This window comes from Cyrtonyx montezumae, unplaced genomic scaffold (assembly GCF_038088225.1).
Source record: "Cyrtonyx montezumae isolate F1298 unplaced genomic scaffold, pur_monq_1.0 scaffold_17, whole genome shotgun sequence".
Taxonomy (NCBI): Eukaryota; Metazoa; Chordata; class Aves; order Galliformes; family Odontophoridae; genus Cyrtonyx; species Cyrtonyx montezumae.
The window spans coordinates 28,381,663-28,404,153 of NW_027071903.1; the positions used below are offsets into that span (position 1 = coordinate 28,381,663).

At 42.9% G+C, this 22,491-nt stretch overlaps 1 protein-coding gene across 1 annotated transcript in view; it reads right to left on the minus strand.

The window, feature by feature from the left end:
• ABHD17C (abhydrolase domain containing 17C, depalmitoylase) overlaps positions 1-20,423 on the minus strand; it is a 30,797-nt gene extending 10,374 nt beyond the window's left edge. The window contains exon 1 of the mRNA XM_065733968.1: positions 19,428-20,423. Within this exon, the coding sequence (XP_065590040.1) occupies positions 19,428-19,960 (533 nt within the window). The 5' untranslated portion in view covers positions 19,961-20,423. The remainder of the gene's footprint in view (positions 1-19,427) is intronic.
• Positions 20,424-22,491: the final 2,068 nt, after the last annotated feature.

The window sequence follows — 22,491 nt, forward strand, 5'->3', positions numbered from 1 at the left end:
GTAAGTATTCTTGCGAGCAATTATTTACGCTATCAGAACAAAATACTGCATTTTGCATCCCGATTCAGCAAGTGCCACTACAGCATCTCAGCCAAAACATCACAGAAATCACAGCAGATTTCCAGCCTAAATGCCAACACTAAATTGAGAGCAAGGCATTAGATTAAGGGTTTGTTTTTTTTATGTGTATGGTAACCGTAACATCAACTATCAAATGAGAAATCAGAGTTATTTCACAACTCCCAGGAAACCCTGGCACACAGCAAGAGTCCCTACGCCAGTTTCTCACTCAAGTTTCCTTGAATTCACACAAACATAGGTCTACAATTCTTCACTGTTCTCATCGGCACAACAGACGTTAACACTGACTCTTTAAATCATGCAGTGACTTCCTTCTCTGCCTCCTTCCTGCCCAATTCTGAGTACAATGTGATTCAAGTTCAGGTGTAGCGGACTCATCACTGAGTTCATGTTTTCATTGTAGTAGGAGCCAGAAACAGTTTGCAGAGTATTCTGGCTTATAAAACTACAAGGAAGAGACAATTTGTGTTGGCACATATCCCAGCACGCTGTCACAGGAGCAGACGCGTCACTGCACAAATGTGTTCACACTCAAAATAATTTCACTGTTTGCCAGAAAGATTTAATCAAGGAACATGCTTCAGTTTTGTATCACTACTATTTTACTGCCACTTCAGAAAGCCATCCAGTTAGACTATGGAGAAAATCCAGTGCTGATGAATAGAGGAGTTACAGAACAAACCAATGACACCTGAAAATGCCCTCTCGTAGGTCATTTTCAAAGTTCACTATTTGTAAATACTATGGTACAACAGGCAACTGTAGCATCAATCCAGTGATACAGCAGCACTTCTTTTTTTTTTTTTTTTACATATAAATGAATGGATGGAGCAGAAGCAATGTGGCTTCCTCCAGGCACTTCTGTAGGACGACCAGCTGCACTGTAGTAACATACACCAAAGCACTAAACTCTACAACTGCCTCTTGGTTACTGCCTTATGATAACCAGCTACATGTTATCAAACACTGAGAACTGTGCTCAAGGTTCAGCCAAGTCCTAGCACAGATATTGAATATCCCTGGTGAGCTGCATCAGTCACAACAAAACCAAGGCAGGCAATTTGCACGCTGCTGAGTAGGGACGGCACAGCATGTTTGCCCTGAACAACTGAGGCAGGTGAAAAAAGGCTATTCTGTGGCATTCTCTGGTATAAATGAAAGAGCATTTTGTATTAATTGAATTACATTGAATTGTTTTCTACTACATCTCCCTGAAGAAAACCCTACAACCATAAAATTAGGGGCAAAGAATTTTAGTAATTTCTAATCAGTAACAAGATGTATTTCTATCAGCATTACCTCACCAGCCACACAGCCCTCCTCACCTCCCAGCTCACACACCTGCACTGCGCTGCCACAAGTACTTGTGCAACGGTGGGAAAGTGACACAACTGAAAAACTCCTCTTTTTGCAGATTTCCCCTCCCACGTTACTTCAAGCATCACAAAGGAAGTGGAAATGAGCTCCTGACAGTGAACTCAAGCATATGGATAATTTCCACTCATTAGGCAACGAAAATGGCCTTTGCTAGACCAGCAAAGATGGAAAACAGAAAAAAAACAGATGATTGGATCATTCCTCAGGTGTTGCATGCCACCCTTCCCTCCCCCCAGCAACACTAACTGCTCTAATGAACACTGTTACCCCTGCCAACTAATCCTGCCTTACACCCCCCCCCCCCCCCCCCAGCCTTACAGCTGTAACAGCAATAGCAGAAAATCAGCTTACGCAGTACCACTGCATAGCTTAATCCAGAGCTGCCTCATTCTTTGTCAGGGTATAATTGGTTAAATTCGGTTCTGTACAGGGAAAAAAAAAAAACAAAAAAGAGAATTATGGTAGATCCCAAGTTCGACAGAAGCCTATGTCATACTGTAAACACAGTACTTAGACATGCCAGATGTTCAGACAGAGATTATTCCTGGTTCACTCAGGGGGTTCTGGTTCTCAGCCAAACTACTGTATCTCCTTTCCAGAATCTCATGGCAGCAGGGAGTTCAGATAGGAACAGAAAGAGCACACAGGGAAAAAAAAATGCATGTTAAAAGATTTAGAGAACTACGATGTGTTTATTCCATAGGAAAGAAGGTTTCAGAAACACGTGACCACAGGCTTGAAATACAGAAGCAGCTGCCAAGATGGAGATGGGATGCACTCTAGCTGGTTTGAACAGGACAAGATGGAAGGGGCAAAAATTGCAGCAAAGGGGCTTAGGTTAGGTTTTTTGTTTCCCTTATCATCTGAGAAAGTACTGTAACAGCCTGGTGAGATAGCAGAATTTCCATGATTTAATGTTTGCAAGAACAGTTCAAATAACCACCTATCGTGAGTAGATCACAGATAGCTGGTCCTGGCTTGGGAATGGATGGTGTGTTCTCACCTCCATTTCCTGTACTAAAGTGCTCAGAGGGCTTTCTCACAAGGGATGGGAGTAGCATGCTTTCCTGCAAACAAGTAAACATTATTATTTGACATAAACTGAATAGACTTATAAACCCCTACATGAATAGATTAATAGATTTGGGAGAGGGGTTACTTATTTTAAATAAATTCCTTAGAATGTTATTATTTTGGGGTGGGGGGTGGGGGAACTAATAATAAAAAGAAACAATATATTTTTCTCATCCAAACACAATCTTAAATTACTTAATGCCTTGAAGACACCACTTTTCAACATGGAAAACATCATTTTTTTCCAGAATCACCAGTAAAGTGTGCCCCTTCTCCCTCTTTGCCACCTCTATGGTTGTAGAGCTCCATGCCATGTGCAGCACTGCCACATGCTCATTTTGCATCACAGTACCACACTCCTGCTGCCAGCCCAGCCATGCCACAGCCCCATGCCCTGGCAGGCAGCAGGTCCACACTGCAGCCCATCTGCTGCTAGTAATAAATCAGGCTCTCTCTGAACACCCATTTATAGCTCATGATCTTACAGCAGAGACCACTCAACAACTGCAGACCACATCTAGCCACTCTACTTTTTTGAGCATTTTTCAGACAGAATCAATTGAGAAATGAACAACAGAATAGTTGGTGGTGCACCTCATCAGCTGGGAAAGACTTCTGCAAATCTGCGTTCTGGAAGAAGTCTCTTCCAAGACAGCTGAACAGAAGCTAAACGGGATACAGAAGACAAGATGGGCAGAAAACACGTACTCTGTGCTTGCTGATTTGTTTATTTATTAAGAAGGTGCCAAGAGAGACCTTTTTGTTTTCTCTTGCACTGAGAACTCAATTGTATTTATAACATGATCACCCCACCCCCACAATACAGTTGAATGCTAAACTCTGCTGTTCTGTTTATGCTAGGCCGCCTGTTTGTCTACCACATGAACTAGCCATTATGTATAAAGGCCCAGCTTTGAAACAGTTGCTTTTGCATGATACATTTATTTTTTTCCCTCCAGATAGCAACATAAGATACACAGAAGTAAGTTTCCACTAAAAGTACTTTCCCATTTAATCCCGAACTGGTGCCATGGGCACGCTGGTGAGAGAACAGCATAACTCTGCCTTTCCAATCATTAATTCTCCCATATTGAGATAAAGACAGCAAGAAGGCCCCTGAGAAATGAGCAATGACGTGGCTCAGTCTTCTGTTGGAACATCTATCTTTACCACTCCACTATTTTACAACAATGAGAGGAATAACTCCCCAACGCTCAGTGTGCTCAGACAATGAGAGGAAAGGGGCTCTTTCTTCAATTAAGTCCCATGGGTTTTTCTCCACTTTGTGTACTGCTAAAGACATAGGCTGCTCAAGGGAGCAGGAAGGAACAGCAACATGGGAAGTCATGAACAAGCACCTGGATGTACTCCATTCTTCTGTTAACTTGCTCTTTAGCTAAAAGAAAGAGGCACACTGACACCTTAGCACTATTTGTAATCTTTATCACTGAAGCTTTTTGAGGTTCATTTCAACTCCCTCCTCACAGAAGCGAATACAATCAAAACCACTGTAAAGGGAAAGACAAGAATCTAGTAACAATGGAAGTAAGAGTTAAACATATGCATTCATTCAAGTGTATTTTCTTCCTTACTTTGACAACTTCAGAAATCAATTACAGCTCTGAAGCCAGCACTGTGTCACCAGGTTAAGGTTTTGAAGATAGATGCACGTTCTCTACTCCATAGTTTCTTGCTCCTCCCCAAGTGCTTTCTTACAGCAGTCTTGATTTACACCGTTAAGTCACAAGATACAATGGGTAGATGGCATGCTAAAATCAATCTCTCACTCCACTTAGCTTAAAAGTAGAGCACTGGAGTTGCTTTAATTAAATGCAAAATACTTCTTTGAGTTGGTTTGTAGCAAATAAACATGCAAAACAGACGTATTAAGCTTTATTTATCAAAGACAGGAAACCTTTACTGGCCTCCAAGAACAATCTTTGCTGGCCACACCATAAATAATTCACAAAAACACAGTCAGCTACATTCCATTATATACTCTTTACTGTAACCAGTGTATAAAATCCATATAGTCAGTCTCCGAGGCACATTTAAATAACTTGATACAGCAGAGAAAGTTCTGTCACTTTCACAGAGAAGCTCCACAGTGCCTTCTGGAATGAAGAATTTACTACCTGCACCCCCAGCTTCTCTCTCATCTATATCTTGTTGTGGCACTTTTATTTCAGCCACACATCTCATACTGTATATTTTGTATTACAGCATGTAAACATTTAGAACATTTTTTAAAAAGATATTAAAGTTTGACAGCCTGTAGCAGAAAGCCTGCACTTCCATTCTGGATATCCTGCACTCCTGCACAAAAAAAGCTGGGAAAAAAAATGAGGCAAAATGCTCCCTAAAATTGTACTCTTAAAAGAGCTGTCATAGAACGACCCGTTATTGTAAGAACAACGAAGATATGATGATATCCATGCATCTAAATAAAACATCTTTAAAGATTTCAAGCAAACCAAGCTGTGTGCCTACTAGTACAGAAAGTGTTCTTGGAGAAAAGAAATTCTGATTCCTAGGAAGCTTTAAAAAAAAAAAGCACAAATATTAACACTAGTTATGCAGTCCCACATGTTTTGTGCTTTCATAGCTGCTTCTTACATTTCAGTTGCTTCCAAACTGGACAGCCCTGCCTGATTCCTGAGGCTGAGAATCACAGTGAGCCAACACTCGCTGGCTGCCCTCCCAGCCCGGCTGCCGCAGCCCTCTCTCCACTCCTGGCTCCTCACTGTCAGAGTGGGGGAACACAGGCCTGAAAGAAGCAAGCCCACAACTTTCCAAGCATTTCTGTTCATAAGCACTGAGTTATTCTTTTAGTACTGCCACCTGTTTGTTGGGGAACCTGTGACATCTCAACCAGATCTCAAGCACTGCTCTTACCCTAACGCCTCTTTGCAGGAGGCACTGAATTAACTTTCTGGAGCGTTTCCCTCACCTCTCCCTACCCGTAACATCATGCAAAACAGTTCAAGGCCATCCTACTGCAGCACTAATTGCCAAGAACTGCATCTATTAAAGTCTTAAGCCTCTGACTCATGAGCTGGGATTACTTATCCAAGAAGCAGCGCAGTGGCTTCTGACCTGAGCTGCTGCTGTTCCACCCATCTCAGACGCTTCCACCCTTCTGCCACCTCAGCGGCTGTCAGAGCAGGGAGTAATTGCTGAAGCACGCAGTCCAGAACAGGACAAGGAAACAAAGAAACAAACAACGACAAAAAAAAAAAAAAAAAAAAGAGTGGAATCAGATAGTTTATGTCTGGCTCTATTTTCTGAAAATACTGTTATCACTGCACAGGCACACAAACTAAGTGAGCATCCTATCCTCATGCAGGGTCATGTATAGATTCTCCCCTAAATATATCCCTGATGAAGTTACTCACGTGTCTTAATTTAGGCAACACAAGCAAAGCCCCTACATGCAGGATTTTCCCTCTTCTTCACCAGGCAGCACACAGCTCACCTAGTACAATTAGAAAGCAAACTTGTCAAAGCTGGTGACAAAGACTTCACAGCAACACTTGGATTTAACTGAAGGCTCGTAATGAGGTTTTTATCATCTCAAGGAAACAAAGCTAACCTTAAACAGTGATCAAATTGCAAAGAGCACCCAAAACTTGCAAGTTTGCAGAGATTAGCTATACACACCAAGTTAAAATACACACCTAACCCTCAAACAAGATCTTAAAACAGAAGCATATGTAAGCACTTCTGAAAGCAGCTGTCTAGCTGCTCCAGAAGAGTTACACGTTGTGCCAAGCTGGAAACAATCCTCTGGGAGACCAATATTAGGAAGACTACAAGGGGGGAGGCTTGGGTTAGGGGAGGGAAAAGAGCAGATCACTCAAAAACTCTGATTTCTATAGAGTATGCCCCAGAACTACTCATGTAGCTGAACTCAATGGAAACTAACTAGCTTTCTCATGTGTGAGCGTTGTGTTGGCTTTTCATTCTTTAATATGCTTTAGTTTCAGACTACATTAAAATGCACAGATGAAATATCTCTTAAGAGAGCATCATGTTTCCAGATGATAAAAACAGAAGATCAACACCACTAAGCAACCAGTTTTGCTGCAACTGTTTGATATAACTTACAAATTATCAAACACGTGGCACTGATACACTATTCTCCTTATGTCACAGGATTTTCTAACTATATCCAGAAAACGAGTTGATACATCTCTCCACCGTCATCTCCATGATGCTGGCAGCAGGGAACAAACATGCCAAGCAGCCTCAACAAACTGCAGGTGCTTGTATCTGAAATCCATTTAGAGCAGACAAAGTTAAAGCCATTTTCACACTGTTCTTCAAAGACCCCTGGAAATCTGAATGCAGTCTCTCCCGCAGAGCACCAAAGCTAGAGTCTCAAGAGGATTACATGGGGCCTGGAATGGATACGGATACACAATCTGGATGCACTGCTTCTTCCCATCACATCAGTGCTGCTCAGGTAGTGATTTCAGAGCCCGCAGCAGAAAGGGAAAGAAAAGACCAGGGCAGCAGAGAGGTCCTGCAGCAAAAACGAGTGGTATCTCTAAACAGTCCTAAGAATCCTAAAAGAACAGACTGCAGAAGGATGCAGCTGTCCCTGTCAGATGAATATTTTACAGGAAAACATTATAAGAAGATGACTCAGCTGGCAGCAGCATTTCTTGTTCTCTTATATAGTTAGATTAATATGCTCATGTATTACAGAAGAGCAAACAAAGTTACTGAATAAGGCAAAGACTTTGCTCAAAAGTATTATCTCAAACAGACATTTAGGAGCTCAATACAGAAGCTAAGTGAAGAGGAGCCATGGCCTTTGTTTCCAGGAGACCACTCATTCTGCCTCTTCCTCTTCAATTCTCAGGAAGTATTTCACCTTTCTCAGAGTTACTCTGAAACCACTACCATGTATTTAAAGAAGAAAGGCAACATTCCCTTTTGATTAAAAAAAAAAATCAAAACATTTGACACTTCCTCTGCACTGACATGTTTTGTGAATCCTCAACTGGAAGAAATCCTACTTGGATAACATGACACTGTGACCTCTGTTTTTCCTCACCCCCAGCTAAGTGGAGAAAACACAGCAGTTTTGTAAGTGCTGCAAATACCGAGCTTTATTGCAGTGTGAATTTGTATGCACTTAAGCATCTGCTTTCAGAGTGGAGAATATTCACAGCCTCACACAGAAATACCACTCTCCTGCCTTCTATTATCCATTTTCAGCTACATTTGTTAAATATTTTAACAGAAAACAAGAGTGATAACTGCCAAATGGAAGCAGAAAGTCATTTCATGAAAGCAATCTATTAGTAGAAAATATTTTTCCAATGTCTTTTCAGAAAGAAGAAAATCTCAGTGTTATTCATTTCTCGGCACTCTGACTTGAAAAATCAGACTCATCAATTCCCTTCCATTCTTCTGCTGTGGTGTGTCAAATCAGATCTCAGAGCAACCTGTGTTGCCTCTACAAATAAACGGATCTTGAGCGTCCACTTCATCTTGGTGGTGAAGACCAACCTTCACTACCAAACAAGCAAAGATATCCAGCCCCCCTCTCAGTTTAACTACATGTAGCAACTTTGCTAATCTTCGAGATAAAACATTAATAGATACAAGGGTCAAAAGGAAAAAAAGCAGCAAGCTTCCTGTGAGTTACATCACAGTACCATACAAAGGGGAAACCGCATACAGCTCCAAAGCATCCTCATGTTGGTCCATTCTTGTCACTCAAAGATGGGATGACCTGGCTCTACCAGAATTAAAGTCTTGTGGCTTCACAGAATCTATGCATTATAAAACAATGCAAGTTTAAATACTGGTGTAACAATTCTTCTCTTCTGCACACTCCTTTAATGAACTTCTAGCACATTCAGTGTTCAGGCCCCTGTAACAGTCGATACAAAGCTACGATGATTGAAAAAAATAGACAGCAATCAGCGGGATTAACTGCACCAGATGTTCTAAGACAGCAGACCTCAGATAACTAGTTCAGAGCTTAAAATCAAATTTCCTAGCCAAAGCCTTCATCCTCACAAACCTGTGGCTAAAATCCCTCCTCCTTTTCTCCCCAGTAACTACTATTTGGAATTCTGAACGACTGAACAGAGTCAGCAATTCTCCTGTGTGTTTGGTTAAAGCAGTGATGAAACCCACGTCGTGCTATCCAGGAACTTGAAAATAGAGCACCAAATCATTCATTTATTACATGAACAGATGCCTGCATTTAATTACATGGGGAAAAAAAAAGTAAAGAAAAAAAACAATATGAAACCACTAAAGAACTAAAGTTACTTTAAAATGGATAAGATTTAGTTTAAGAAATGGGATCATTTGATATATTTTAAAAAGTACTCCTTTTTTCCTGATTCTTCTAATCTCATCAGGAAAACACAGTCCTGAAACCAGGTCACATATACTTGTGCAGCTTATCCAGCTCTTTCTTGGCATCATCTGAGCTTCTGTGGAGTAAAAGGCATTTTGTCTACACTGTGCAAACCCAGATGTTTCAATGGTCAAACAGCATGCTCAGTGTGTACTTTGTTTTCCTCACCACTGCTACTTCTAGCTAATAGGGCCAACTGCTTTTGTAATCTTTTTGTCAAAGATTTTTGAAGGAAAAGGTTGAAGAACAGGAAAAGGATGTTGCCAGTTATCAGACAGCCACTCCAAAGTACCAGCAGGGATCAAGGACATCTGTTAGTGCAATCACTTAAGTGCATTACTTCAGTTGATGCTAAAGGGAGATATTGACCTGCAGGTGTAGCTCAGAAATTAAAAGAAAAAAAAAAAAAGGGAGGCAAAAAAGAAGTAGATTCTGTGTCCTATTTGCCTCCACATTTGTGATGCAATTCTGGTAAACCAAAGCGGTTCCCTACTTATTTGCAGTAACAACTGGTTCTGCAGGAAGAAATGCCAGCAGTTCCAGTTCGTGCCATGCCAGCACTTCACAGCCATCCAATCAACCAACCAGCATAGCACGAAGGAGTCTTGCACTGATGGAGTTGCTATTTTTGAAATAACAGATAACAGTGCTGTGCTTGGAAGAGTGTATTAATGGTATGGCTGAGGTAGACTTTAATACACACTATTAGGTCAGTAGCATTTTGGCTATGTAGGTTTTCTGGAGTTCACCATTTCATGACAGGGGCACTTCAGTTACAAGTTGCTGCTGTGTTTCCTCCCAACACACACTTTTCATGTTTGGTTATTTAGAAACAAAGAGTTTTTCCTTCCTTCCAGTACCACAAAGCTTTCAAGACACAGAGGCAAAATAGAAATATTTGATGAGAATTTTAAAACAATATTAAAAGAGGAAGTTTGATCATACTTAATTTTGACCAGCTTAACAGTGAAGAGCAGAAGACAGCTCACAGAGTACTGCACAGAAGCACAGGGAGCAGTAAAAGGAAGAGACAAAAGCTTTTAAGTGACAATGTCTTCTAAATCGAGTTCCTCCTCTCCCCTTCAAAATCACAGTAACAGTGAGCTAAGTTTAAACTGTTTCCTTTTTTCCCAAATTAATACTCACTTCAGAATTAAGTAACAGAATTGCTGTGAATGTCCATTCAAAGTGATTAATTATAATAATCAAAGATTATTATCTTTGGTTGAGATTTCCCTGTTCTGAAATGCAACAGGTTTCAGACTACATCCAGACAAGAAACATCCCAGATCCTTAGGTTTAATGCCCTTCATTATGATTGTTATTAAACTGAATTTTTGGATGGAAAGGGTAATTTCCTGAAATAATTGGAAGATGCCAGTTCTTATTTATATAAATAGCATCTGTTCAGTGTCCTACACAAAGTGAGTACAGATCACAGATGAGCTCTGACAGAAGGGCATGCAGTTTGGAAGGGTGTTGTACTTGGCATCGGCTTGCTCAGTCTCAGAAGAATAATTCAATAGACCACGGAAGACTTACAACCTCTCACCCTTTGCAAATTTGGGTCAATACTGAAGATTTATGACAGTGTTTTCTTTTACATCCAAAATTCAGACTGAATTTAAATCACATTCTTGTACATTCTTAAACTGCTGGCATCTTTGTTAAATCAAAAGTAAATAAAAATCATTTAGTTATTTGAAAGACAACTAAGCTTATGCCCATATTCCTTCACAGGTAATATTAAAAATTGATCTGCCAATATATAAATACAAATTTACAGGGATATAGAACTCAGTGTACCGGATTCATGCACAGAGTGCTTTGGAGATGAACATAACATTACACAAATAATTATCAAGAGCTCAAGGGAGAGGGTTGAGGGTTACTTCATCAGAGAAGCAGGAGTTTGAAGGCTGGCAGAGATCCAGAAGTTTGAACCTTTTAGGCATACTGCTCAGGCTCTGGGTGAAACACCACTTGCATCTCCATTTGCAGCACTGACTTCTGGAAGGGTGGTTCTTGCACCAAACAGATGCCTGCAAATTACAGTGTAATTATTAACCAGTCTGAGGCAAAGGTTAAGCATTTGTGAAGTAGTAGCCATAAAACTAGTCTAACTGCAGTCAAGAAAACTACCCCAGCTCCTCCTCCAACTTGGTACTTCCACAGCTGGTAAACTTAGCTAAAATCGTCATATCCAGACTGGAACACTACAGTTTTCTGTAGCATTAGTAAGATGCAGTGAAGCTACAATGCAATTAGAAAAAAAATGTAAAAGCTGTTATGGTAGTGATCAACAAAAAAAAAAATAATCAGAAGAGCATGTACAATGCAACTCTATTTGCAAGTTCAGGTCCATTCCAGACTTAGGGAAGTAGAAGTCAGTCTGGATTTTGGCCAACTGCCTCAAGGTAACGAATTGTCCAGGGAAAACCTCCAAAATAAATATTACACTGAATTAGCTTAAGCTGAAAGAAGAAAAAAAAGCACCACACCCACCAGAACATATACATATTTTTATGAGAAAATGAAGCTACAAGGAACAAACAGCATGTTGAAGAGAAGTTTTCTGAATTCGGCCCTGGAGGATATGCTTCAAAAACAAGACCATTTTCTCAAAAGATGTCTCTTTCCCCAGGCTGTTAGACATTCATCCTACTCGAATTCATCACATCAATGAAGACTCCACAGAGACAGGGCAAAGATTAAGATCTGTACGTACAAGCCAGTCCAACATTTGAAAAGGCACATTAACTACTAAAAAAATCCTTTGAAGTGTAGATAGCTTGTGTACTACAAATGCAAAATTCTCAACACAACTTCGGCCCCGTATTACTGTTAGATCTTAAAATAAATTGCAAGTCTTATTATAAGCAGAATAAAGTATACCGTAATAGTTAAGACAAATGACCTTCCCCAAGGCAGACCCTCACTTTTAATTTATTATAAATAAGCCGTAAAAAGATCATAATTACATAATCTGAACTGTAACTCAGTTTCTCTTACACTGGAAGGAACACTCTTGCTGCTCTGCTGATCCTGAACACCATTTTTCAAGTTCTCATAGACACACAGTCAGCAGCGAAGAATGCACAGAAAGATCTTACAATCTGAGCAAACCCTTTTCAAAACAACCCTCTTATTGCAAGAGAAACATTTCAAACCACATTACTGAAAGCACTCTTTCCTGAGAAAGGCACTGAAGTCTGTCACAGAATGTTTAGACTTTTCACATCCCATTATTCATTACCCCATGGGTCTATCTGCTGTACACGCAAAGAAGCAAACATGCCATGTCATACAGTCAAATCTAACTGTTCTCACACACGGGGATCTTAAGAACTTTGGCAGTGTCCTACACAAAAATAGTTTTTATGAAAAGTCTGTGGGAGCTACTGGCTGACATGGCACGCCTTGAGAGGGGTGCCAGACACCTATATATCCAGCAGCATACCTTGGCTGTTACACAGGGCTCACAAGAGTCAAAGTTTTAAAGTAACATTTCCATACATACACAAGAACTTCAAAATAGACTCGGTAACAAGTCTTCCTATTAGTAATATACCCAGAACTGTCAAATACAACGACTACTTTCCAATTAACAGCCAAACAAACTATTTCATCTTCAAAGACAAAAGAATTTACCAGACTACCAATAGTATCACTTACAGGCAAGCACAAATGAAGTTTTTCTATGAAATCTACCATACAAAAACCACAGCGGTCCTAACTGGAGATCATGTCTAATTTAAATATTTCCCTCTGCACTTTGAGGCAAACTCAAAACCTCATCTTCCACATCATCAATTTTCACGAACCCACATGGAATTTCCCCTTTGCTGTTGTGATGTAGATTTATTTCAATGTCATAGGGATTTTCCCAAAGACACACGAGTGCACCTTGGGACACCTGAAACCAAGGGAAGGAAGATGGATGGGAAGGAGCTGGATCCTACTGTCTGTAGCACAGCACTGGGCTGTGTGCGATTTGGTCACACTTGCATTGCTCACCCAATCTGCACTAGGAGGAAAAACAAAAGCAGAAGGCCTCCAACACCCAACAAAACATGCAGTCTGACAGCAGGAATGACATTGCACTTCATCATCAGGTGTCAGGCTGAGCACACGGGACTGGGGGACACCATTCATCCAAAAACTGGAATGCAAATTAGACAAGAAATAATTGCTTATTCATAACACCAGCCTCTACTGATCTCAATTATCCATTACATACCAATTTTTCTAGAGGCATGAGGCTTGTGCACCTAATGTGTTTTAGCTCACAACAAACTTGAGACTGAGCTAGACGAAATAAACCTCAATTGTTTCTAGATCGGGTCAGTATAAGCAGTCAAGGTAGGCTTAAACTAACACAAAGCAGCAAACAAGAGCTACTAGAGCTTTTGTGCCTTCCTCAGATTCAAGAAAATGCAGGGAGTGCCTTACCTTATTCAAGTATTTTAATTTCTCTTAAGTGTAGTGGCAACTAAAATGATCTGAAGTTAATCACCAGAGAAAGAATTCTGCCCTTTTTAGGTGCTAATTAGCAAAGCAACCCTGGAATGTGCACAAGCATGCTAGTTTCAACGTATCTGTATGTTATTTTATGACTCATATCAACTGCTTCCAACACAGCCTTGAAATCGATTTGTTCTTGAGAAGGAGGGCAGAAAGGACTGTTACTTATTCATTACACATATCGCTGGGTTTAGAGAAAAAACAGCAACGTTACTTGTCCATTTTAGTGCTACCTAATTTTGAGTCTGTTGTTTTTAAAGACAGCACAGAGTGCAACTGTGGAACCGGTTCCCTGGTATTTGCATTAAAAGCATACTTGGGACGGGATTTAAATGTAGAAGTTACACTAATCATGTTGCCTTTCTCCACCATATAAACCTCATCTTAAAACCAAAGCAGCAGTTCAGACATATGCTACACCAGCGAGGCTCCAAAAGGCTAATTGCTTGGCATTTCCTTTGTACTAGCGCATCTCTGCATGAGGAAGCAGCACAGAACCAAAAAAATGAAAACCAAAACTCCCACCTGCTTTCTTCATTTAATGTAGAAATAGAAATAACTCTTTGCTCAGGAAGTACAAGGTTCTCCCTCACAAAACCAGTTGCTAGAGGACAGCTCACTTCTATAGCTTACAAAGTTTCTCTGACTGCATTCCCAGGTATCCACATTCCTGAACAGAGCTGCTAACTGCCTTTTTTTTTTTTCCATTTGTTCTTTCCACTTACATCCACAAGCAATGAGCTACCATAATCTTAGCTCAGTGCCTGGAAACACCACAAAATAAGTCAGTACCACAGGACAGAGGCTGCATTTTGGAGAGATGTTTTGTTGTTTATGAGGCTGTGAAGGCGCTGTGATTGACCATGGCTTCAGAGCAAAACCACCAAAGCCAATGCTTCAGCGTGTGGGATTTAACACCACGGCCCCTGGATCCTTTCTGTCCGATGCTCTGGTGATGGAGACAGCCAGGCCCACAGCTCTCCCACGCTGAGGTTACCCAACACCCCCACTTCAACAGCTGCCTTTCAGACTATCCACACTCCGGATGATAAATATTACCCAAAGGTTCTTTGGCAGCTAAGTTTTCTTCCCAAATAATACTGGTTGCAAAATATTCTTGACAGGGAAAAAAAAAATCTCATTTTCCTTAAAACAAGCTTTGATCTTCTGCTCCCGACAGAAGTAGGAAAATATTTAACAGAAGTACTTTCTTTTACAGCAGTGACTAATTCACGTAACACAACACCAGAGCTCAATACACAGTTGGAGTGACTTTGAACATCAGAGCACCTGCTTTAAACAGTTGTCGGTATTTGTCCCTGGGATGCTAATCATCTGCATTAATCTCAGCTCATCACAGAGACAATAACAGACTATTCTGTCTGTTTCTATTTTTAAGACAAGTTCTACACAGCTTTTCTTGAAGTGTTAACCACAGTGGGTAGAACAGATTAAGCCTCATTAAAAATTAGGAAGCATACACTAAGGCATCCTTTGTGGACACCTTATCAACCCTAAAAAGCTGGAAGTAGGAAAAAGCCTATTACAGTCAATGACAGAAAATCCAAAATCTAACCTGTGGCCACACCTATGAAGCTCTACCACCAGAGGTTAAGGTACCACATGAGCACACGTAGTCCACTGCAGAAAGGAGAACACCTGAGCATTTTTAGCCAGAGACAGCAATGAGAGGTAACACAAAGCAGTCAGATTATTACAGTCTGCCTGCTGACCTTCACCCTCCATTACCCACAATTCAGCTGTCGTTTCAGCCTGCCTACCAAGGGATGCACCATGAACATGGAAGCAAGGCGGAACCCTTTTCCTCCAGGACTCAGTGTTCACAACTTGGCCTTTGACCACCTCAAGAATGTACACTGCTAATTTTACACCAAAACCTCTGCTTTCACTGAACCAATACACTTATGCTTTTAACCTGAGGAATACGTGCTTAGAGTAGCAGACACCCGCAGCCTACAGTCAATACTAAGCTGAACAACAATGCAACTCAAGTTTTCTGATTAGTCTAAGTGTCACTGTACTGCAAATTACACAATCCATTTACAGTTTCAGTGCTTAATCTATCTATAGAAGCAGTTAAATAAATCTCAGCTATTTAGCAATCTGCACCAGTACATTTCTCATGAAATGGGCAGACATCCCTTCTGTGTTGGGAAGGTGACTAAAGAAAATAGACGGAAGGAAGATGTAAAAATTTCCTGGGAAAAGTTATACTTGAAGTAACAGAAGTTAATAAACAACATCCTGACTGTGTTGCTACAGCAGCATATAAGATGAGAAATTTTATTCCTAGTATAAGCCATGTTAGGAAGGTGCTGAATGCTTCACATCTGCCTCTTCGTAATAAATTATGACTCCTGTCCTCCCAAATCCACCCGAAGTGCATACTACAAATTCTTCAATTAAAGACTTTTGGAAGCACTGAGTGGAAAGGAATAAGGCTCAATCTTTAGTAGGGGTTTCAAAGATCTACACAGAATAAAAACCATTAGTTTGAGCCTCTGTGCCAAAACACTTAATCCAGAGAAGTGAAAAAAGGTCACACAGGGCAAGAGTGCTAATGAAAGAAGATTCTGGTGCAAAGATAATTATAGTAGAAACTAAATGATTTGCTAAATCAAGAGGAGAAAAAAAATGAAGCAAACACAGATAACTAAACAGACAACCTCAGAAGTTATCCACCAGTTCCTGCCAAGGAAGCAGCAATAAGAAGTGACAGATAATCAGCATAGGAAATCATAAAATATTCATATAATGAAAGTCGTGGGTTTTTTTTAAAACAAATTTTAAAGATGATTAAATATTCTAAGCTATCTGCCATCCATTTATCAAAAACCCTGGCATTCCACTGTCTCATTTTACAATCCAATTCTCTTCATTGTGACAGAAGATAGATTTTGATTGCCTAGTTTAAAATGGAAGTGAACCAATGGGTTGAAAGACAAACTCAACTATATTTGTTCTGAGAATGAAGTACTGAAATGACACATTAATATCTATCATTTATCAAAAGCTAGTATTCTGCTCGTTAATCAAATGGAAGGACATACAAGCCCAAATTAATTATTTGATATTGGAACTAGGACCACCAATGCTATCCAGTTAAACATCTCAAGGAACATCTACAAAAAGCCATTTGTAGGGGATAAAATTATATGCCAGCATCTTACATAGGTTGAAAGCCAGTTAGCACTCAAACGTAACAATTAAAACTCGTCTGATTAGCAGGAAGGAAATAAGTTACCCTTTACAGTGATTAAAAGACTGGCAAGTAGTTGACATTGATTCTCCAAAGAGAAATTGATAATTGAATGGCACAGAAACCTCAACGATGTTATTTTTCATCAACTGTTTTATAATCATTTGTTACATAAGGTTTCATACCCAGCTGTGTATGCGATAGCAAGATCTTCATTTCAATACCTTTTAAAATACAGTCAACATTTGCAGGCATGTTTGTGGTCACAGTCAGTTCACCATCACTCCTAGAGCTTGGCAGCCACCTGTTTTGTCCAAGTGCAGCATAAATTCCTGTCCAACTCGGCACAACTTTCAAAACATACTGATAATATTTAATAAATATCCGTTGTACTTCACAGGCACAATTAAGAAGGAATCAACACTTCCAACATTTAATGATCCCTTTCTGCTGCCAGGTGCAATGTCTGGTGGATTCAGCAACAGCTTCCCACAGAACTTCGCACAGATGACTAAGTGCTTTCTATAGCCAGTGAACCTCTCCTATTTTAAGGTTCTACTTTTAACTACGCACTGCAGTTCACTACCACATGACTACAGGCCAAATGCTAGGAATTTGCATGGAGAATGAAACCCCACGCAAACGTGGACTACCAATGAACTGCTGGAGCAGGATCATCATCGTATGACATTTACCTTAGAAGACAGACTTGTATTTTTACTGCAAAACATTTCATTTAAGTTTGGACTTATTAAACAGGGCTAAAAAAGAAACGATCAGTCCTTTAAAGCTCACACTACTGCTGCCTAGAGAATTCCTAAGCAGGAAGACTATTGCTTCTTCCTAACAACCATGAAAGTCATCTGAGAGGGCAGAATCTGAAAAAAAACCCAACAAACAAAACTAATGAAGTTTACATTTCAGAGTATCCAATTCCTTCCTTGAGTCTAAAATACTGTAATATCTAATACTGTAACATCTAATGATGTTAACAAAACTCCTCTAGCAGCACTCCCAACATAGTGCTAAGATCTGGGACAAACACAGCAACGTAAGAGTTGGCAAAATTCAACTCCTCAATTCAAGGAAAAGAACATAACCTAGATCTTGTAGAAACCACAGAAAGAACTCTAACATAAAATTACAAACTTCCTTCAGTCACGCTTCAGTAGAAGGAGCCAATCCTCTCACTGGGCACACCTTGGCATCATCTCCTGAGTCAGGCTTCTCAGCAGACCTGAGTGAAGGACTGCCTTGTTTCCGAGTCTACATGAGTCTTAAACACATGCTACATGCTTGACCACTTCCAAGCAGATGTGAAAACACTTTTCCAGAGCTTTAAAAGTCTTTCTTGAAAAAGTATCAACTAAACAGTGAAATGCAGAGAAAACACAGATACTAAAGGACAAGCATTAATCAGGCCTAGCTTATTCAAAGCAGTTTTCCTTTCTTAAAGCTTATTTACATCACCCACATGCAATATAGTGACAATTAGTCACCTATCCTGCGCAAAGTCTATCAAGTTATTTCCTTACATAAAGCCATATTACTTACATTCAAGCAACATCTGTTTTTGTTTGTTTCTAATTTTTAAGAGCATTGAAAAAATGACCCCAGAGTCTGGCTCAGCTGTCATGCAAACAACACTTGCTATGAAAGGGTAACTTTCCCCCCCAATCTCAAGCTGACTTGGGCTGACCAATGTCAGAAACCAGCTGGACTCTACAACTGACCAATCCCCAGATCCTTGAAAAGCCAATTATCTAAATTAGTAACAACTCCCATCACTATTTTTGAAGTTGGCATATATCCCTAAAACAGACATTACTCCACGTAAGCCAAGTTCAACTACGCAGCCACAGAGACAAGAAAAGAAGACATTCCTCGCTCTTTTTTCCTGCCATAATGCAAAACTTAAACTTCCTCAAGCTCTCTTCTATTCCTTATGAACCACTTATGCAACATCAGAAGGCACTCATGGTCTCTGCAGACAGAAGCCCAGCAATGCCACACAAACACACTAAAGAGTTTGGTAAAACAGCTTGGTCTTGGTAAAAGCCATGAGCCCTGTGCTGCTACTAGCCACGCTGCCTAGCCAGAGTCTTCTCATTACTGCTACATCCCTTTGGGTGCCACCTCCTTCAGCATCTCCACCTGGCAGAATCCCCAGCTCTGACACATCAACATTTCTTCCTTCCACCTCACTGCCCTACCCAACTTGGTAACAGCGGTTTGGTTGCCAAAAGAGAAAGACGCACACATCACTTGAGCTCGTGCAAAACACCAGACACAATGAAGAGTGACAGCAGTTTCCTGGTAAGCACCAGCCCAGGCCACTGCCAAATTCAAAGCTTGTGCTCAGCAGGTTTATCTCTAAGCACGATAAACCTTAAGAAACATTTACAACAATGCAAATCTCTAACAAAAGGGTTTTTTGCATCTGGCAAGCTGAATTCACAATCTGTGCAGTACCTCCTGCTCAATGCAGAGATTTGTAATGATAGAGCAATGGCTAACACCTAATATGTCTGCATAAATCCCTAAATCTAGAAAAAGCCCATGAACGAAGGCTTGGGCATCCTTCAAACAAACAAAGCTACCTGGCAAATCACTGTAGCTGTTGATGGCACATCTGCTGACACCATCAAGGTAACTCAAACCATCAACAGACTCTTCCCTCTGCCTCTCAGTGGGTTGGTTATAACCATGTAGACACTGCATTTCTTACGATTAAAGACACGGAAGCACCTTGCACCCAACGTTTACCTTGTCCTGAGGGCCTGCCAGGCGGCATCAATGTCTGCATACAGGTTTTTCTCGGAGGGCTTGCCGGTGCTCACCCCATAGCCGGAGTAATCGTAAGAGAAGACGTTGCAGTTGATGCGGGAGCCAAGGCCAATGTAGAAGCTGCACATCTGGCCCAGGTCCACAGCATTACCGTGCGAGAAGAGCAGCGTGTACCGTCCGGTGGGCGCACACCGCACGAACATGCAGCCCAGCCTGTTATCTCGAGCCGTGCGGGAGAAGAACACTTCCACGGCGTCCAGTTCCCGCTGCGAGTACTGCCAGTCCGCCCGCTCGCTCAGGTGCAGGCTGCAGGTGCCCGATCCCGTGGGGGTGGCAGCCCCAGAAGCGGCCCCGGCCTCCTGCTGCTGCTCAGGGGGCAGCACGGTGTAGGTGGGCTCCGGGGGCAGGAAGGCCAGCTTGGCAGCGATGCGGCTGGGGCACGGCGGGCAGCAGAACAGCCAGCACAGCTCGCCCAGAGAGAAACCGTTCATTCTGGGGCCTTGTTCTGGCATCAGAGACGCCGGCGAGAAGCTAACCTGCGCTGGGACGGAGTCAAAGCGGCCGACCCGCTGCCCACCCTCAACGCCTTTGAGGAACTACAGCTCACCGAGAGCAGCGCAGCTTTCAAACGAGCTGACAAACACAAATCGCACGCGGCAGAAGTACAGCCGGACCTTAAGAAACGAGCACCACCGACCCCACGGGGGACGCAGCCCCCGGCCCGGCCCCTGGATGCAGAGGACAGCTCGCGGCACGCACCCACCGCCCGCACGGCCCCGCGGCCCAACCCCTCGGAGCCCCGCGCGGCCCTTCCCGGCTCCGCCCCGGCTCCTCAAGCAGCGAGCGGCCTTCAGCACCCCCCGAGCGGCGGCGGCGGGACGAGGAGAAGGAGGGTCCGGCGGGACGAAGGGGACGCCAAGGTCGAGGCTCAGCCGCGCGTCGCCGCGCTCAGGGCCACGCCGGCCGCGGCGCACAGGCAGGAGCAGGCAGCGGCCATGTCCCGGCGCTCGTCGCCGCCGCACCGCTTCCGGGTTACGGGCGCGGGGCCGCAGGTGCCGGCGGGGACGAGGCGGGGGCCCGGCCCTGCCCACGCCGCGCCGCACGCCGAGGCTCGCGGCTGCCCCCTAGGCCGGCGCCGGGCCGCCCGACAGGTGCGCGAGGAGGGGCGGGGCGGAGCGGGTGAGGAGGTGAGAGGAGGCCTATAGACGGAGCTGGGGCGCGAACGCCCGCGCGGGAAGCATGGCCCTTTAAGAAAGCCCCCCACCGCGGCCTGGGTCACGTGCAGAGGGAGAGGGGGGCGCCCCCTCCCCCTCCGTGGCCGCCCACCGCTCGCGCATGCGCGGCGGGGCCATTTCGGGGCCCTCTGAGGGATCGCCGGCGGCTTCGGGCTGCGTGCCTGCCTTGAGTCGCTGTGAGGAAAGGGACGGTCGCAGCTGAGGCCACGTTCCTCTCCCACGGCCCCGCACGGCTCTGTTCACGGCTGCCCCGTGGGTTGAGCCCTGCTCCTAGCGAGCTGCTCGTGTAGCCGGCGCGCCTGTGCAGGGGTTTGTCTGGAGTTGCCCGAGGGCTTCAAGAGATACCGCTGCAGAGAGCTGATGCCCCAAATAACACTGACAGAACCACCACCGGTTGTGGTACTGCAACTCTGAATGCATCCGTTGCTTCAGAGCGCTTTCGAAAACGCCAAACCCCAAAAACCTACAGCATAGTGTGGTCTGTAGGCAGCCCAAAGTGTCCGGGAGCCCATGCAGCTGTTCTTGGCCTGCCATTCATGTACATCCAACCACTGCCCTGCCTGGATGCACACCACATGTGTCTGCACCTTTCTGGTGCTCTACTAACACATCCTTCACTTGACTTGAGGAACAAAGCTTCAAAAACTCAGCAAGAGCACTGAGCTGTGGCCGTTTCATCAGTGACAAACCTGAAATTTAGACAAACTAAATTTTCTGGTATTAACATTTGCTAAAAGTAAGAACATTTTCTTCAGAAAATCACAAAAGAGTCAATCGTGTGATAATCCTTTGTCTTTTGCACGTAGAAAGTAAGACTGACCCCCAGTCAGCCATAATAGCATCAGCGGTGATTGCTGAGGGTGAAATTGACAGCTGTGTGGCTCCAACAGCCTGAAAGCCTGGCCTCTGGTGCAGGCATGTTTCCTCCAGAGGACAGAGAGCATCCATTTGTTACCTGTGTCCTAGGCACGTCCTGCTGTGAGCTTGCGAGGCCCCCTGGGCCTGGCTGAGCACTGAAGCACATCCTACCTAGCAGTGTTGTGCTCTGGGTTCTTACAGATGGCAGAAACAGCCTATACAGAACAATCAGCTGAAACTGGAAGTCGTTCCTCCACAGAGTGAGACAGAACAATCTAGGTGAAGAAAATGCAGAACAGATAAATGAGGAGCCCTGTGAATTTTCTGTGAGATCAACAAACAGCCTCCAACCCTACGCTGTTAGAATGGGCACTATTAATATGCCATTGGAAGCCTGATGCAACCCTGAGGAAGCCCTGGGTATGCCCTGAGAAGGAATTTGGCTGGCGAGATCTGAGAAAAGCTTGTCCCTCTTGCTGCACACATGCTGAAACCAAGATAAGGACTGGAATTTGGTTGTGTACCACCTACTGAAAGTAACATTTCTCAGAACCCTCTCAAAGGGAGATTGACCTGCCTGGAGCCAGACAGCAAGTGCTGTAATATCTTTAGTAGATTGCTACTCCGCAGTAGACAATTAAAAGAACAGTGTTTCCCATGCTCCACCCTGGTCCTTCCTTGGGTCATGTTTTTAATAGTGAGATTAAAGTGTCATCTTGGACTCGAAGGGGAAGTGTCAAGAAATTTGCTCCTCAAGTGAACTAGGTGGTGCAAACTTCAGAGATTTTTCACTGTTCTTCTAATATGCTCTCTGTAGTTTGCATTAACCTCAGCCCATCTCCCATACAATAAAATAGCTCCTGCACCGTGGGTGCCTTCTCAAAAATGATATCATTTGCCAAAGTCTTGGAGAATAAAATGAAGAAGGGAGCAAGAGGGGGTGACTCAAA